The 18,835-nt window shown below is 44.3% G+C and overlaps 2 protein-coding genes across 2 annotated transcripts in view; one reads left to right on the top strand and one right to left on the bottom strand.

The window, feature by feature from the left end:
* The first annotated feature begins 30 nt into the window (after positions 1 to 30).
* On the top strand, positions 31 to 7,519 carry LOC119446143 (dCTP pyrophosphatase 1). The gene is made up of 4 exons (XM_037710500.2): positions 31 to 303; positions 446 to 556; positions 1,710 to 1,744; positions 6,541 to 7,519. Exons 1-4 carry the CDS (start codon positions 143 to 145, stop codon positions 6,741 to 6,743), a joined length of 510 nt encoding a protein of 169 aa, XP_037566428.1. The 5' UTR covers positions 31 to 142; the 3' UTR covers positions 6,744 to 7,519.
* Positions 7,520 to 9,254: 1,735 nt separating this feature from the next.
* LOC119446139 (NAD(+) hydrolase sarm1-like) overlaps positions 9,255 to 18,835 on the bottom strand; it is a 125,903-nt gene continuing 116,322 nt past the window's right edge. The window contains 5 exon segments of the mRNA XM_049663940.1: positions 9,255 to 10,694; positions 11,861 to 12,180; positions 13,713 to 13,834; positions 14,718 to 14,907; positions 15,929 to 16,028. Coding sequence (XP_049519897.1) covers positions 11,895 to 12,180; positions 13,713 to 13,834; positions 14,718 to 14,907; positions 15,929 to 16,028 — 698 coding nt within the window. The 3' untranslated portion in view covers positions 9,255 to 10,694; positions 11,861 to 11,894.

Here is an 18,835-nt window from a genome sequence, read left to right as displayed (position 1 = left end):
GTATCCTCATCATCAGTCTGCTAGCGCGCCTTTAGTTTCAAAACAATTTGCACGTGCTAGGTGTTGTGAAGGCTCCTTTCGAGAATTTCTTGTTGCCGCGTACTATTCATTCTCGAATAGAGTAGCCACTGTATCGATATTTATGACCGCTCGTTTTGTATTCCGAAGCAGTGTTACGTTCATTACAAAAAAAGCTCGGCAAATGTCTCAAAGCGCCCAAACAAATGGCAGTGCAGCTGAGGGATCAACCGCCTCAGAGCCGAGTAATTTTCAGTTCAGCAATAATTTGAGCCTAGAAACGATGTAAGTAGTGCATGTGTACCTTTTGTGCTTAGCACAGTTAGTGTTTATTTTGTACTGTGATGTACTTGAACACGTACGAAGTGTTTATGTCAACTAAGGGCAACACTGCATCGAGTGGTACTGTTTTTGTCATTTTGACCAGACGCCAGATGCAAGCAGATTTTGCGAAAGAGAGGAATTGGGACCAGTACCATTCGCCAAGGAACATTCTTCTTGCCATGGTCGCTGAAGTAGGAGAAGTTTCCGAATGCTTGTAGGTATCTGCATGTTTATTTTTTTTATTATTATTTCCTTTTTTTTTTTGCTAGCCTGCCTTATTTGTGTATTTATTTGCTAGTTTCACTGATCTGCGCCTTAACATCTTTCATTCTGCATGCTGCCTAATGAGCTGCAGAGGGGCTTAAGCTTTTGACTAAAAAATTGGCAGTTCGGAAGTAACTGCAGAAAAAGATTGTGCATGGAAGTGTCGGGGTTCGGAGAGAAGAGAGAAAGAAAAATATGGTGGTGATACGAAAGTCAGAAAAGTCGATATGAGGTATATTCCTCTAGCCAGCTACCCTGCGCCGGGAAAAGGGAAAGAAAGAGGAGCATGGTGGGTGACGAAGACTACAGGAAGGAAAATGCAAAACACATAACGGGCAAGTGTACTCAAAGCCTACAGTCGAGACACGTACTTTTAAAAAAGTCAAGTAATGATGACCTGAAAACTATATCTGCAGTCACGCCAAGGGCCCAATATTACTTCCTCTGACTACGGTTGGGTGTCGATGTGGGCAAGATCATCAATCAACCTCTGCTGCCCTGCAGCGTACTGTGGGGGCAGCCACATAGCAGATGCTTTGTAGACTTATGCAGTCCCAGACTCCAGACTCACAGTCTGTACTCACAGTCTGGACTCACAGTCTGGAGGCTTGATAGAGTTCGGAACATCATAGTGAAATATGTAAAAAAGAGTACTGATCTCTTGCTGTGTTTCTTTAACTTTACTCCTGAATTTCTGTAATGTATTTTAGATGCTGCACGTGATGGAGCATGATAAACAAATTTTCTGCTTGTTTATGTGCGTATGTATGTGACCTATCCCTGCACGTGTATGCAAAACAAATGACCAAAAAGGGGTCGACAACAGAACACCTGTCCCACTCATTTGTGGTCATGTGTTTTGGGCTGAAGCCCAGTAATTCACTGTGTTAATGTATCAAGGCTAAGGATCAGGGTTTGGGAATAGAAGACATGACAAAACGTTGTGCATCCTTAGTTGAGTGTGACAGAGTGGATCAGTGCAACAGGAACATAAAGATTGTGCAATATACAATTGCACAACTAGCTAATGGTGCTAGTTATGTGCAAACAAATTTGTTTAGTGTTTACTTTTACAGAGTTTCCTTTTTTTTTTTTTTCTTTAGCCAGTGGAAAGGTGAAGTCAAAGAAGGCCTGCCAGGTAAGCGTGAACTCTACATTTCTAGTTCTTGTTATATGGGGCCCCGCTGTGATCTGTAAACTAGTGTGTCAGAAATTATTGAGTGATCTAGGTAGCTGCTGTGCAGCACTAAATTTATGTCATATTTAAAACCCGAACATGTCACAAAATTCCCATGCCCCATTCCACCTCTCATCCCCTCACCCTACCCATGATTTCCCTGATTTTCACTTTGTTCTGTGCATTACATGCCCTGCCAAAACCATCGTGAGTGACAGCTTGGGAAAGTCAGTGATGGCTGTTTCCGAGCAGCTCTAGGTTGCAGAGCCAGTAGCCACTTTGTTTTTGTTTTTTCACGAGAGCATTTGACGCCTACTCTACATGGTGGCTTTGCATTCTCTCACACAGCCTGCACAACCCAAGAGTGGCTAGCTGTAAACTTCTGTGGCAATTGTCACACCCATAAATGCCTCCTACACTCTGCTTCACACATAGCAGGCAATGCTATAAGTCATAGCTACGCCTCGGCAGTCTGACGTAATGCGAACAAAAGAAGAGACTAAGAAAATAGACGGAACATGCACTGGTACTGATAACAACATTTTTGTTGAATGGAAACAATTTTATATATGATCTGGTGCAACAGTACATAAGAATAAAAATTGAAAAGTAGACTTACAAATTCAAGTGAGAACGAAAACAATTTGCCAATCTTGTTAATCTACCTTTGCTATTTTTCTTCTTATGTACTCTTTCATCAGATCACATATATAAACATTTACCTTCAATAAAGATTTTATTGTGAGTACAGCACATGCCCTGTTTATTTTCTTTGTCTCTTCTTTTGTCTGTGTTATCTTGCGCTGCCCAGGCATAGCTATGAATCCGCACCAAGTTGCACACCTTTCAGTATTTCAGGCAATGCTTTGAATGCTAGAGAGACCTCTCTTGCTGCTCGCATTCCCCACCAAAAGATGGCGGGGTCACATATGGAAGAATGGCATAGATATGCATCACATAATGTGGTGTAACATTGAGCCTCATTTATGCAATGTGTCCTTTCACCTCGTTCCTCCCATTATCATCCCCCATTGTGACCTCTCTTTCTTCCCCTTCCCTTACGTAGAGTAGCAGGCCAGATGCTCCATTTTCCGGCCGACCTCTCTACATTTTTCAGTCATTAAACTACTTCTTCTTCTCATACTGTTACGTTGCAAAATGTGGCGTAAAAATTATGTGAAAGGTGTCGCAGTTGGGAACATATTTACCACCGAAGGAGCGGAGTGGCATGTTTTTTAAACCAGCAGCCACAAGTCCACAACACACCTCTTGTGCTTGCGACCATGGTATGTTGCATACTGGCAGCGCGAAGGCGCATGGATAATGTGTGACTTGATGTAACTTTGTTTCTGCAAGTTGTGTTTGTAATATTTGAAGCAGTTATTCCACTGAAAGTGCTGCAGTTCAAAAGCAATTGCACTGCAAACATGTAGGAGGGAGACTTCTCGGACCGCACTACTTGCATGGCAGTATGAAGTGGAGTATAGTTTGCAAGATTTAAACTTGATAGTCTACTGTGTCTGAGATTTTACGGAGAGGAAGACTAACATACAGCCATGCAATATGAAAAGCTCATTAAAAGCTGACTAAAAGCTGCCATTGTTAAAAAAATTGTAAATCATCAACAGGTGCCAGCTAATCTGAGCATGCAACCATTTTTGGGACTACATTCAGTCAATTATCAAGGCTGAAGCTGTTTTCACTGGACACTTTTTTGAGAACAGTGAAACAAACAGTCTCGAAAATTTCTTGCGGACAAGTCTAATTTTTTTATTTAATGCGAAACATTCTTGTCAAACGTAGCTAGCTTTTTTTTTTTTCTGTTGGGTATCTCACCGTTATTGTTGGCCCATGGCAATGCAGTCTAACACAGCATCTCAAACAGTGACCTAGGACTGCATTTGGAGTGCACAGCTGTTACAAATGCCCAGATAGTACTCAATGTGACCTTAAGACGCGGTAAAGTGCCGATGAAACAATGTGCCGAGAGTCCGAAAGTCGTTGGTCAAGCAAAAAGTGGTTACTTTTTGCTTGACCAACGACTCTCGGATTCTAGGCATAACGCACCTGGGTTCTTCCACAAGTGCACTCATTGGTCTTGCTCCACCATAACCAGTAAATGCACCAGTGAAACCACCAGTAATGTCACTGGCTATGGAATTATGTCGAGCGGTGCACATGTGTATAATTGCACATGCTCTAACAATGTAAATTGTACATAATCATCACTCTAACAATGCAGTGTCATATAAACTTTTTATCTCCACAACCTGCAGCATATGTTTTGGTTTAAAAAATTACCACGGTTTTTTTTAGTGCTCTTCTACTACCAGGCAGCAATGCTTAGTATTGCATAGCGCTCAACTGGAGTTGTGGTTGCCAAATTTTTTAAAGCGACTTTCTTTGCCTCTTCCTAAGATTTTTGCGCTACTGCTGCTGTTTCCGTGCAAGCCGTGTCAGGTGGTGGTTGAGAGCATGTATATACATGGCAGGAATGTGGCAGAGAGGAAAGTCGACACGAATTACTTGTTTGGACCTTAACATCGCGTGGCATGTGCACAGTGCCCTCTGGAGCTTCCTGGGTGTCGTCACATAAGCTGCTTTCTTGACAGCTGCAATTATCCGTGACCCCCCTCAAAAGCATTGCAGGAACTGCAGCGCTTTGTAATAATGTGCAAGTCCAGGGGTGACGTAGATAGAACTGTAGAGAGGAGGCAGAGAATGGGTAGAACCGACGCAGTCGCGAAACAAGTGAATAACAGCCTTGCCACTCTCGCATTTCCCCTACTGGGGGAGAGTGCAGGAGAGTGAAAAGATGATGTGAGGAGGCTAGGAAACAGCGGTTGCTGTCAAACTGAAGGTATGGTACGCTTCTGCCATTTCTGAAAAATAAACACCATGCAAATTTGTCAAGCGGCCAACTGACGCAGGGTGTGCAGTCGCAAAGCCGCATTAAAACACCGTAGGGTCTAGTTGACACTACGGAAGCGGTCGCACGTCCAGCCAACACTTCTGTGCTCGTCGCTGTAGCTTGACTGCTGTGGCATTGCTGCTGTGGAAAGTCGCAGGTTTAATCCCAACCATGGCAGCCGCATTTTGATGGGAGCAAAATACAAAAACACTAGTGCACTTAGATTTAGATGCACATCAAAGTTCACCAGGGTGTCAAAATTAATCCGAAGTCCGTCACTATGGCGTGCCTCATAACCCGATAGTGGTTTTGACACGTGCAGCCCATAATTCAATTAAAGTTTCACACTTCTGCCACGGTGCAATGTGCCTTGTAAGGCAATGATAATGCTCAACCCTCTCAGAGATTAAGAACAGTGGCGCACAACAATGCCTCAAGCAAACACGTCTCCCTGCGTGTTTTGTGTACTACGCTGACTAACAGCAGTGGTGCTCACGAGGTAACGTTTAACATCAACTCACCACTCTCGTATTGGACTAAAAGCTGGAGAAATTACACATTCACCGTCAACATCACTGCTAATTATCGTCAATCAAAGCAAACAGCATAGAAAGCTTCGCTTATGTCTATTCCGACAGTGCGTGGGATCTGCATATTTTATTTTCCTAAAATATTGTTGCTATTTCTGAAGTCATTATGTTTTCAATTACCCTGTGAACCTGGTAAAATATGAGACAACCAATGTGCACAGATTCGATTTTCTGTAATATTTGTTGCATTTAAACACAATAATTGCTTTTTTTGATGAGAACTAGGCCAGGGTAGGTTGATTTCAAAATTTGGCTGGGTTCAAGCACGTAAGAGCTGAAAAAAAAAAAAAAAACTTGGAGGATGCTTAAGCTTCGCCTTTAATAGTGGAACGCGATAGCATTCAAAGATCCTCTACTGCTTCTCACGCTTCCCTGCAACTGCAGCTTATGTAACCATGATTTTTACCAGGAAACAATTGCGGTGAACGCTGTGCACGAAGGCGAGCTTTCTGGTAAACATACAGCCTCTTGCGTTGACCAATCCCGGAGGCTGTGCACAGCCGGGCCAAAAAAAATGTATCATTTTCAGGTTTCTGTTATTGTTTTGCACTTTTATTATTTCAGTCTGGCGAGATTTAACATAAAAGGCATGCGCTGTTGGTGTTTCGTTTCATGACATTTGTTTGTCAGCTGTCATTCTCAAAATTCCGAGGAATAACTTTGTCAACAATGTAAGGCAAGGTATGAGCAACTTTAGTGATAGGATGGTGTCGCAATATAACCCGCATATACCGCATGTCACATAGCAAGGCGCGGCATATACATATACCTAAATATATACGGACATTTGCACTCACGAACGCCGACACCATATTTTCTGCGACACAGGGCCCTTAACGCTATCGCGTTAAAATCTGAGTATTTAGCCTTGACTGCATCTCTTCAACCATTTATCACATTTAGACAGTGCAGCATGTATTGCAAATGTCACACTCAATAGTTCACACTTTATCCTAGACACATAGTAGTTGCCTAACCGTCGCAGAATGACTGGATGAGCTTATAGAGATAGATGGTGCACCTCCGTAATTTGGGATATAATTTGAGTTTTACGCAGATTAGAAGTCCGGAATAAAATATATTTATTCGATAATTCGTCATATTGGATAATTTGTTATATCCATGTTCATTATATTGAGGTTTAACTGTATGTAGACAGTGTGAATTAACTCTAATTGCTTGTCTATTCATTTTTCATTGACTGCTTTGACAAAAAATTTGTGTTAGATGCACACTTATGGCCTCGTTCATCGCAGACTGGACGCCTGAGGAAAAGACGCACTTAGGTGAAGAACTGAGTGATGTCTTGGTTTATCTCATTCGTCTCGCTGACCGCTGTCAAGTGGACCTGCCAACTGCGGTGCTTCGCAAAGTGGAACTCAACAGACAGAAGTACCCGGCATCAAAAGTGTATGGCAAGAGCGACAAATACACTGCCTACACTGAAGGGGACAGTTAAATTTCATTGCTTTGGGCTTGCTTACCGGCTGATCCTTGCTGCTGCTAAAAGATCTTGCCCTTTAGCTGTACATTAACAAAGAAGCACAGCTAAAAAAATGCCTTTTTGGTGTACAAGAACACATTTTTGTTCTAGTTGGCGACACCATGCGAACCTTATTGAGCTTACCTTTATGTTCAGTGAGAATGTGACAGTTCTGCTAAACTGGGACTACTAGCAGAATTTGGAATCAGTAGGTAGGAATCGTCCCTGTTTGCATGAAATGGTGTTGCTTGAGGTTACATAGTAAAAAAATAAACGTTGCACGTACCTTTGAGACATGAGTGGCAGCTTAGACTGACACTTCCAGGTGATTGTTGCCATGCTGTGTATGATCCCTCTTTGTTTCTTTTTTTGCGCATGCGGCAGTGTGATAAGATGGAGAGGGGCCACATGACTTCTGAGAGTGCGCATGGCTGCTAGTCTTGGGGAACAAGCTGCACACGACCACGCTTCTATTTATGCCACACACTGGCAATCACAACAAAGTTTGACCACAGGTTAGCAATCTTCAGAGGCCATGCTGCCCGTGACCTCTCTATGTTCTGCCGTGCAAAGTGGAATTTGCCTGGAAGGTGCAACTAGCAACAGAAAGGTGTTTTCATGTTGTGGGTTGATCTTAAAAACTGGCAGTAATTTAGTAGCATTGGCTAGAACTGTTACATGCAGCATTTGTAATTGTGCATTGCGCAGCTACTTTTGTTTAGTAAAGAAGAAATTATTTGCACTTCAACAAAGTATCTTCTCTTGTCATCTCTGTCCCATTTAATTATGGGCTTGCTATGTTATAGCTATCTCCTTCCCATCAATTGCCCTTTCCTTCCACAGCTTCTTGGGTGTAGATATCTTTATTTCATCATCACCTCATCTTAGGCTAGCTTCATTTCCCCTTGCTGCCAGAGTTTATCATTATTCATTTCTTGCCACAATAGCTCTCATCACTTACAGTAAACTGGGCAGCTGTAGGCACAAATTAGGCAAACTATTTTTTGCATTGCCTGTGAAAGAAAGCAGTTTTGAGACTACTTAGTCCTGCACATATTTAAACATTTATCAGCTCCGCATTAATGTTCAGGAGCGATAACACGTAAGGAACTCGACATGCGAACCCAGGTCAGTTCAAAAAGATGGACGAGGCACACAGCTTGTCCTTGTCTGTGCCGAGACGTCCAGCCCCGCAGCCAACTAAAACTTAATCACCTGCAATTACTGCCACTCGTATCTTTGTGTAAAGTATGAGAACTACTGTATTTACTTGAATCTAGGCCAGCCTCCATCCTTAGTAGGCCGCCAAATGCAGGTCAGGGAAAAGAAACTTTCTTCGAATGCAGGCCAACTGTGATGACACCAAATGAGAACACCCGCAAAAAGCAAATGACATTTATTACCAATGTCCAGTGCCAGCCACTCACTTGCACCAGCTTACTGTAGTCGGCACTATTCCAACACCATGTTCTCGGTGCAATTGTGCCAGTGTCTCATCCAAAGCAAACTTTAAAAAATGCCTGCACTGCATGCATTCACTGCAGTCAAAATGGCATACCGTTACAGTGAGCTCCCCATAAGCGAGTTGTAGTCCTGTGAGGCAGCAGATAGTAATGGCTACAGTGCGGTCTTTTGGCACTGGCATTCATGGCATGCCATTTTTGATGGGTCCTACTAAAAACTCAAATCAGATCAGACCCTAGGAGTTTCGTAACTTTCCAACGCTTTAAGGTGCTGTGTATGCCAAGATTATGCATCAACAGCAAGAGCATTAATGAAAGCAATGACATTTAAAGTGTGTCTCATACATCTGGAAACACTTTCTATTGTAATTGTGCTGCAAGCTTAAATAAAATGGGCAAAATGTTTTGGCAAGAAGAGTGGGAAGGCAGACGGTTGGGTATTTTTGCTTGGTGCAAGTATGTTGTATGCAGTGGGTTCACTTTTGTTTTTCACAATGTGTTGCACCAGGTACCATTTTCAGGAGGCCGGATAGGTGCTTTTCAAGCCTGCTTGACATAAAGTAGTTGATGTTTTCATATCTGATGTTCCTGTAGAGAGTTTTCGCATGGAGTACAGATCCTGTAAAATTGACAACTCACTGAAGAATTAAAGATTCTATTTCTATTCTGCAGCTGTATGCTTTTTACGATTCTGAAGATGTAAGGAATGCAGCGAAATTAAGTTTTAAATGAACAGAATTAAATGGAACCTGAAAGGGTTAATAAAGCTATTGGCCTGGATCCAAATAAATAAGGTATACTCTTTCTGATAAACATCATATGTGACAGAAAACACAGCAACGCTCATGCAAATCTTGTCAGCAATGGGGGCATAAGTGTTAAGTCAAACTTTGTTATAAACATATTAGTAGTTGCTCATACCGCTGATAGGCATTTTACATTTGCCTCGTTTGATGATTTATTGTATCTGTGCTCACAATATCAATGTTGGACTGTAATAGCAAATGAAACAGTAAGCACACGGTTTCCTATAATATAAAACAGTTTATTTAACTTTCGCATAGCGGCATCTGAGAACATCCTGCAGTATGTACAACAATGAAATGATATTTTTGATTTCACAAGTGCTCAGCAATGTAGCAGGCTTTTATGCCTGGCACTTGTTTATGAGGTAAGGGGGGATGGGGAAAAAATAGTGAGGGATAACACAACACAAACATGTGACTTAAAAATACTAAATATCCTGAGGTGCCAGCACCGTAGGAATAATAATTTACAATGACTATCAAACAACAAATATCGGGCCACTTCATTTCTCTGTTAGCAAGTTACGCGTGGGAACTTTTTCCAAGAAAAAATAGTGCCTGGCCTAGAAGAGAGTGCACAGGATGGTCCAATATGAAGGGGAATGCCTAATTGGTACTCAAGCAGTGCTTAGCCTAGAAGTGCAACATTCAGACTTCACGTGCCAATTCTCCCAAAGCAGCTGTCCTTTCTAATGCAAATCAGGCGTTCCCTTTCATATTCGTCCTTGCTGTACAGTTCCCTCATACCAGTTGTATACTATATGTCCTAAAGCAACAAAACACCTTGCAAAGAACAACTCAAAAGCACTTGGTTAAGTGACAGCGTAACAAAGTGCACTGGACGGAAAACAAAGGCAAGCAGCCATTTCCGAAGGCAAACTTTGCAGCTGCGTTCTCTCTTCATTTATGCCTGCATCAAGTGCTAAAGAAGGTCTCACTCTTTGTTGCAATATATAAAACACTTATCTTACTTCTTTAAAGCCTGTACGAGGCACTTCTAATGTTGACTTTGTGGCCTCCTCAAGCACAAACTTTCAGCAACAATTTGCCAAGCAAACTGTACTGGCATCTCACTAGGTCTAATACCATAGTTAACTCGCTTCGTTGAAAAATAGCGAGTCCTTAATAAAGTAAAGGCCATAACTTCCAAGACCTCAGTATTGCACAACTGGCCATCTACACAATCAGCGATTCCTGTCATAAAATATGCATTGTAGCTGCAGCTTTAGGTTGATGAATACTTCATGTGGGCAACATGAGCATCAAAAACATTGTCTGATGGCATGTGCCACTTACATAAATTAACGTGCCTCGCAAAGGACTCCTGGGGAGACAGCTTGAGTAATTGTCCTCAATTTCAAGCAGTGCTGCTCCTCGGTAACCACGGATTCTCGTGGCATCATGACTTTCACAGAAGCAAGAGCTGTAGGGGAACCACGAGAAGTCCTCGCAGTTTTTCTTGCATTGGTGCTCTTGTCAATTCTGTGAGTTGACTGGGCTGCTTGTGGAACGTTGATGAGCACAGCCTCTCCAGAAGAGGCAGCCACTTCTCGCTTCACATCGGTCGTAGAACCCTGCTTCAAGGATGCAATCCATCACGACAGCTGGTGGAGCAGATGGCAATGTCTAGCTGCATGCTCATTTTTATAGTGTGGGTCCTGCAAGACAACAGTGTCATGTTTTATTGCAAGTGCACGCACACACAAGAAGGGAAGTTAAAAAAAATTCCATTTAAGTGACTGTGGCACACAGTCAACTTGTGATAATGCAACAAGATGGTGAGTCCCCATAGTTGGAAAGTGGAAAAAAAGTAGCTTTTCTTTTTCTAGGAATCAGCTGTCGCGCTTCAAAAAACGTTTGATGAGCCATAATGCAAACTCTGATAATCAAAAAATTCATTTTATTCAAGCACAATACACGTTGGTTTGCCCAGTATACTATCAGTGAATTTCGAAACTGCTTTGTTCAATCAAGGCTTTCTCTTAAACTTATTGATTGCTTTCCAATGGCAAAGCCACTGGGAGCCAATCATTTATATGGCTTGAATTTCCCCCACGGTTGATATACCGGCTGGTTTGTGTGTTAATGAGCTGCTATGAAATGGTGCCAGACCTGATTTCCCATTAGTGATGATCAGATTGTACATCACAACTTATAATTGTGTGTAGCACTATTCAGCTTTGGATAATTCAATGAATTTGTGGTCCCTAGGAGCTTGAATTAGCATGGGTGAACTGTATGTAGAATTCAAACTAACCTTACAGAACTCACCCATGCCTCATACCCGCATTTATGCCTCAAGGAGATATGAAGAAGATAATGACTGACATGGCAGCAGTCCTTGTCAATAATTAGCTATTGCAAGATTTCTTTTTCTTTGCCATAATCCTTAAGAACAAGCTTTGAACAAACAGGCAAATTAACGAGAAATATTAAGTTAAACCAGATTGCTAGATTAATTTTTTGGGAATCCAAAAGGCCAGTCTTAGTGTAATTGAAGGCTTGGAAAGCAAAAAATGCCATAAAAGATGGGCGGTGGTTCCACTGAAATCCTTTTGAAATCAATACATCTTTAAAGGATCGAAACAGTAAATTTGCATCGCCACAACTCGGGAGATTATGTGCCGATTCAGGAAGCAGTGCAACGTCACAGCACCCACGTGCCTCATAGCGTTAACAGAGCTAGCTAACCAATCAGCGTTCCCAGCAGCATATCTCAGCAGGTCTACCAGGAAGCTGTCGCATTTACTTTGACAATACGCCTCCAATGATTTCTGTGCAATCTTTTTTTTTTTTTTTTGCTTCTTCATTCACTGCCGCTTACCGTGAGTGAGGGGACCCTCGATGGCACTGCGGGGTCAGCAGTGTGGCTGCGCAGGGAGCTGCGCCTGTGGCTGCTCTGTGGGGGCTCGGCCATTGCTGGACTCGCGGTCAGAGGAGGTGCTACCCTTGGCGCTGTCGTTGCTGGCACTGCGCTGGTAGACCGCCGCACGGCAGCTGGCCATCGTGCTCGGGGTGCCCGGCGTGCCAGGCCCTCCCATGCCCACATAGCGGCCCAGCGGACCGTCGCTGCGCACATTCATCTCGCCCCGCATGAACCGCTCTAGCTTGTCAACACATGCATCTTGGTAGTCGTGGATCCACCTGCATAGCAAACGAGAGGGTTTCTATCAGCCTAGAAAATGGGTAGCCACCTGGAATTGCCAGGTAAACATTTGGACATGTAGACAAAAAAAAATTTGGCAGTTTTGCCCGAAGGGTGAAGCATTGACAGCGATGGCAAGGTTTAGCATTACGCTTGAACTCCTCAAACGGTGTTCTAACTACATGCGGGTGCAACATGTTCGCATGACGCAACACACAAGGCTGCTGGGCAGAAGGAACAGTGTCCTGGCAGATATCAAGCGTCTCACAATGTTGACGTAATCAGCATTGCCAGTGGTATTGCAGGTGTCACACCTCAATGGTGCACGAGATGAGACCAATGGGAAAGCGTCAACAGTCATTCAGCACTCACAATAGCTTGACATTTACTGCTCAGACCAGAGCATACACTTAGCAGCTCAACAGGAACGCTAGTTTGCTTATAGTGTGCATGAAGTGAAGCAGACAGATTACAATAGAGTATGTGCTGGCTTCCCCTCAAAGCATTATTCTAGCCAAAAAAAAACACTTGTAACAGGTCGCATTTTTAGTGCAAGTTCAACTCAATCGGGGGTAAGTTTGGGTTGGAGGGTGCTGCTCAGAGTTGCACAGTCACGACACTTTGAACGGACAGCAGCTCAAGGTGTTGTGCTATGTGTCACAAAAGGGACTATGGAGGACCCAGTAATGTCATCAAAAGAACAATGCTAAATCATAGGAGCCATGAGCATGGGACCCCTGTGTCGCAAGAGTAATGAGAAATGGAAAAAGCATGGTAATCATGTGTAAAGTTTTGGGGGATTCTTTGATTCTCCTAAGAACTATGGAAGCTAGGCATGTGCTAAGGCTATGGCGAGTGACTGGCAATTGGCATGGTTATGAGCAACGAGTTTCCAACAAAAATTACTAGAGGGAGCTCTGGTGCTGCAATTGTTCAGCTAGGATAGGTATGATGGTTAGTACATGGATTTGTCTAGTCTTCATGCTTGCAGTTTCAAATGTTCTTGTGACATTTATTGTGCCTTATCTTTCTAAATTTCCAAGCAATCACAGTTTTCTAAACACTGCGAGACAACAATTCTCTGGTCATGCATAATCATTTGCAAATTGTTGAATTTACAGTGCAATATTTTGTTGAAAGTGATTAATTTACAAAGCCACAAAGCTGTTCGAAGCCAGAAGGATGAAATTTAGGAAAATTCGTGTACTGCTACCCATCAGTGTGATGCTGGCTGAAACGCCATGCTTGCAGTTCCCAAAGACACAAATGCCAGAGTTCCTTCTCGTAATTTTTATAGGAAACTATGATTATGAGCACAGAGCTTACTTGTCTAGTTTCAGACTCCTACAACTTGGCTGTTAATGGAGCTTTTGCAAAAACCAACTGCAGGGGAAGATTTGTTGGACAGTGCCTTAGAATGACTAAGAACAAAATTTACACTCAATATGGTTTTTAGGACATCTTCAACTATTTTGCCTCTGTAGCCACAGAACTGCCAATGCTAGACTGAAAAAGAAAAGATTTCACTTACCGCACACCATTGAAGTAGCAGACTGCCCTCATGTCCTCGGGGAGCACTTCCGATTCTGGCCACTGGAAGTTGTCCAGGATTGGAATGATGTTGCACTGGCTCTGAAGAGCTTCCACAATTTCCTGTACATAGAAAAAAGAAGTTTTGCACGTCATGCTATGTGGCTTGTTTTATACTGCGATTAAAGTTGATTGCATGGTGGTGGCATGACAAGATGCCCCTAAAATATTTAAAAAAAAGGAAAGTCACATGCTCTTGCATTCCGTGATAAACGAGTTCACAAGGCTGCCTGGCACAATTACCACAGTTGACTGACTGTTGGCGAACAACTTTAAGCAACAAGTTTACAAAATGCCTGAGTCGCAACACGAACACATTGGACAATAGAAAATAGTAGTACATGGCTTTCCTTATGTTAGGTGATTTAGGGATTTGGTTGTGGATTCTGCATGTCCAAGGAATTCTTTGACAGAAGCAGTATAAGGCCTGGAGAAAGACAGATTGCAGTAGGTTGCTTGATGATTAAGGCATCACATTAAAGCAACTGACACACAGACAAAAATTTTGCTGTGGGAATTCCACATGCAGTAGAGTACTAACTGCCACAAGAACAATCACGACAAGTAGTAGTTGCAAAGTACTTCGAAGAGGATGGAGAGGGAACGGGCATGACAACATTCCAGCAAAGCAGTCTTGTTGCGTGGCATGTGATGAGCTTTCTATAGGGAACTAGAATAATGGCCTATCAGCATGAATGCAATGTGCAGAGATGCTCTTTTGCATTGGAGCCGCAAGATGGCAGCACTGCAGCTTTTTTCCAGCAGTGAATTAGTAACAGGCTGTCTCATGAGTGCATTGTGATGAAATGTGCATTGGCAAGCAGACATTCTGCATATCGGCACTGCTTTTCCAGAGCTACCTGAATGATTACCACTTCACAGTGCTGCTTAGGTTTTAGGAAATGCTCACTTAGTGATCACACTGGAGATCCTAATTTTCGCTTACCCTGTGCACCCAGTCTTTGCGGTCAGTGTCACCCACGCACCGGTCGAGGGCATTGGGTGTAAGGACGAGTAAAAAATGCTTGGCTTGTCGTATGCTGTTGAGGAGGTTGTTGTCGAATTTTCCCGCTTCCAAGCGCTCCACGTCAATGAACACGGAGAAACCTCGCAGTTGCAGGTGAACCTTCAAAAGACTGGGAGAAAAGGCAACATGCAGTTTGAGAGACAGGCATAAAACTTTGTATAATGTAAACTGCTCATGTGAACTATGTTATTTTAGAGCGTAGAAGGCTGCTATCATAAATATGGTGTGTACTGTTAAAGAACTGTTGCACATATCGCAAATTTCATGTACTATTTTAAAACAGAACATGTTTACACAGCTATTTCGTCGTTGGCAAACTTTACCCATGCCGCTTCCCAGCAACCATAAAACTGCAGTTCTCTATATGTCACGATTGGAAAAGCGGGACTACAGAAACGGGAAAAAATGTTCACAGTAACAACCACGGGACAAAAGGATAGTACAAGGATGAGAATAGCGAGCTGTACACTATAGATAAACAAGCGGGGATGGTCTCTGAAAACCATCTCGCCATAAGAACTTGTTTTAGTACCATGACATTGGCAACAGCTTTAATCTAGCGATATAATTCTACACCCTCACAAGTTGCATGCTTTGAGATGACAAGGGCAAATACTAATGTGCAAGTAGAAATTACTGCAGAAACTCCCTAGTGTAGCATAATCTAAATCTCAGTTGTCATACGTAGTCACAAAGCATTCTCATATATACCTCTATAGGACCCTACGTATACCTATGGAGCGCATCCAATCACGCGTTAATACTAATATACAAGTAGAAATTACTGCAGAAACTCCCTAGTGTAGCATAAGCTAAATCTCAGTTGTCATACGTAGTCACAAAGCATTCTCATATATACCCCTATAGGACCCTACGTATACCTATGGAGCGCATCCCATCACGCGTTAATACTAATGTGCAAGTAGAAATTACTGCAGAAACTCCCTAGTGTAGCATAATCTAAATCTCAGTTGTCATACATAGTCACAGAGCATTCTCATATATACCCCTATAGGACCCTACGTATACCTATGGAGCGCATCCCATCACGCGTTACAGACAGACGGACAGATTTCCGAAGGAAGTAGCCCGAGAATGCTTATGCATTAAAAAAAATGTTGGCTTCTCACCTGGCAAGCTGAGATCCGTTAGAGCGCCGGTAGCTGACGAAGACGTCGAGGCTCTTGTTTCGTTCGATTTCGTCTGCATCGTCCGCGCACTGGTTGAGACCTGCATTTACATGTAGAAGAGGCAAGTTAGATGTGCCCTTACACACACACAAACATACATATATATATATGAGGTGCACGAGGTGCGTTTCATCGAGCGGTCGTGCACAGGACATGGTTCTGGCTGATCACGTGACCACTGCCTCCGATTTTCGTGACGTGCAGAGCTGCCCTGAAACAAACCCTACGCCTTCATGCCGTACGCCAAGAAGTCGCGCTCCACTTGGCATGTTTTTTGAAATCGTCACTTTATATATAAGAGAGTTTAATTCGTGATCTTTATCGCATTTAATGAATTCTGGCTCGACATAGTTGCGGGGTCGACATCTATCTAAGAATAATAATTTTAAAAAAAAGCTACCGGTATACAATTTTTCTTTGTTGGCGGTACCCATTAAGTGGATTGCGCCGCATATAGCAGGTGTTTTTACGTGTGCGAAGCCACGCAAAACTGTTCGTGCGCGAATTGTGCCTTCACCCTCTGCCTGTATTCATTAGAACGTTAGGGCACTTCAGCGGCATGGAATAGCGTTTGCGGTCAGGCACGCTGCGTTCTCCTTGTTCGCAGGCCTTAAAAAGTTTACTTTTCTTTTTCTTCCTGCAAGGGCGCCGTTGTGGCCTGCTTCCAAGAATCGCGCTCCGCACTTGTTTAACCTTTCCTCTCCTCGCTGATACCGGACACGTGACCGCATACTTTCAAGCCGTGGCTACGTGCAGTCTGCGGCGTTCCGCGGTGCCCTGCACGTGACTCGGGCACGTTCTCACGGCGGCGACGTCATCGCTAGGCGTGCGTACTTTTTCTACGTGCCTTACTTGCCGACTGGAAGTCATCTGACTTTCTCGCGCGCGAAGGAACGCGCGGCGGCGCATCAAAAAAAAAAAAAAAAAAAAAAGTAAAAACCCCCAAAATAACGGTGGGGGACGTGTGCATGCATTGTTTTGCTGTGTTCTGCGCGGTCGCGCGTGCAAGCGGCTTACGCATTCGGCGCCTTTTACGAGCCCGTAAAACATATCGAAGGCCTCTCGCGACGGGCGATCCCGGAGACGTCGTAAACGCTGTCCAGATATTAGGGATCAGGCAGATATATTCTTTGTTTCCATTTCGTGTTGCGAGATTAGTCGTTTTATTTTTGCGGCCGCTCTTATTTACGACGTTTTCCTTCGCGTGTATGTGCCGCATTACCGTCCCGCCGTGCGCGCCGTGCGCTAACGTAGCTAGATTAGCTCTAGTAACCAACGTTACCAGATTAGAATCTAGTAACGTTGGTGTGCGCTACGTGTAGAGCTTGCATGTGTGGACACTTGCTGCCTGCGAATTCCTTGCCTACGCTTGCGTGGTCGATTTAATTACTGCAGCTCTGTCTCACTTTGTAGGACAGAGTTCCCATTCATGGAAAGATGATTATAGAGATTTATAACGGACCGCACCGGAAGTTCCAGGTAGGCCACATAACATTTGATCGGCCGCTGCGCTGCTTCCTTCGTTTTTCCTAGCTCTAAACTTATCTGTAGCGACCTTAGCTATAGCACATGCGCGGAGAGTACCAGCAGAGACTCTGGAAACGCTGTCCGCTACAACTCACTAAGTCCGGCCCATTCGCCTTTTAATAGAACGTGCATCAGCCGAAAAACGCGTACACCAGTCTTCTCACGGCTTCCCCCTTTGCACCTGCGTCGGGCGGTTAGCGGATCGTTCTATAAAAATTCACCATACAAGCTTTTTATCATTGCGGCAAACAAACCTGCACCAGTTGGCAAACGGGTGCCGGAGCGTTCACACCGCCCGAACGCACTGGACGCGTGTGACAGCGCGACGAGTATGTAAGCGGGACGGCGCGTCGCAGGGTAGCTTGCGAACGCACGCGGTTCCGCAAAGAATGTCCCAATCGGTTACCACGTGCTCTTTTCTCAGCGGCTTCATGTCCTGAAATAGCGCGCGCCGTCCGTGCTGCAGCAGAGACCGGCTGCGGAATGCGCGGAGACATGACGGAGCAGTGGCCCAGAGCCAAATTTAGCCCTGGAGATAAGCACCACGTGGCAATTTTTAGCCCCGGGGATGCCCGCGCACACCATTCGCTTTGCTTGTCCGCGAGGCAGCAGGGGCGCTTCGAACGGGGCGCGGGTGCTCGCGCCCTGGGCCCGCCGTCGCGGAACCTCGATCCAAATAGAGTACGGCACGCGGGCGCTGGCTGGCGCGATGGCGGCGGCGACGCTGGCTGTTTTCAAGAGCGGCCTTGTTTACCGCCCCGGCAAGGGGCGGCGCGCACTAACTGGGGGCCAAACAAGGTGTTGCAAGCGACAGGAGCGCGCAGCCTGTTCTTTGTCGAGAAATACAAACATTCGCGCCACCAAGTGAATGCCGCACAGAAAAAAGAACGCGGCTTTGATTTGGTCACGTCGCTCGGAGTTGAAGACCGCCTGCTGAGCCACTGAACTGTCAGAAACGGAAGGCAAGAAGCAGCTCAAGACTACAAACACATCGCGTAAATGGTTCGGCATAATCGTTCAAACACACGCACGAAAGTTCACAACTTGCAAATTCCACCGACGCATGTTGTAAACAAGCAGCCGTGCCAAACGGTGAATATACAATGTGAGCGTTCATTTTTAAACACGGCTTCGCTCGTGCGGCAGGCACAAACGGCGGCCCCATCAACCATTACAGCTACCAATTGCCGTGCATATGACGAGAACCTTTCGTTATTGGGCGGTTTTTATAAAGCTAGACGCCCGGACACTTATACGAACTGCCCGTGACAGCGTGACGTATAGGGCCGACGCTTTGCGAAAGCGTGCCCTCGTATAGCT

The sequence above is a fragment of the Dermacentor silvarum genome, chromosome 3, assembly GCF_013339745.2.
Source record: "Dermacentor silvarum isolate Dsil-2018 chromosome 3, BIME_Dsil_1.4, whole genome shotgun sequence".
In the NCBI taxonomy this organism is placed as follows: domain Eukaryota; kingdom Metazoa; phylum Arthropoda; class Arachnida; order Ixodida; family Ixodidae; genus Dermacentor; species Dermacentor silvarum.
This window is presented reverse-complemented; position numbering and strand designations above follow the sequence as displayed.

Excerpts from the sequence above, each read along its gene's own strand:
- LOC119446143 (XM_037710500.2), top strand. The coding sequence starts at position 143 with ATGACCGCTCGTTTTGTATTCCGAAGCAGTGTTACGTTCATTACAAAA. Across the intron at positions 304-445 it reads AATTTGAGCCTAGAAACGAT|ACGCCAGATGCAAGCAGATT; the intron begins GTAAGTAGTGCA and ends CATTTTGACCAG. Across the intron at positions 1,745-6,540 it reads AGTCAAAGAAGGCCTGCCAG|ACTGGACGCCTGAGGAAAAG; the intron begins GTAAGCGTGAAC and ends CGTTCATCGCAG.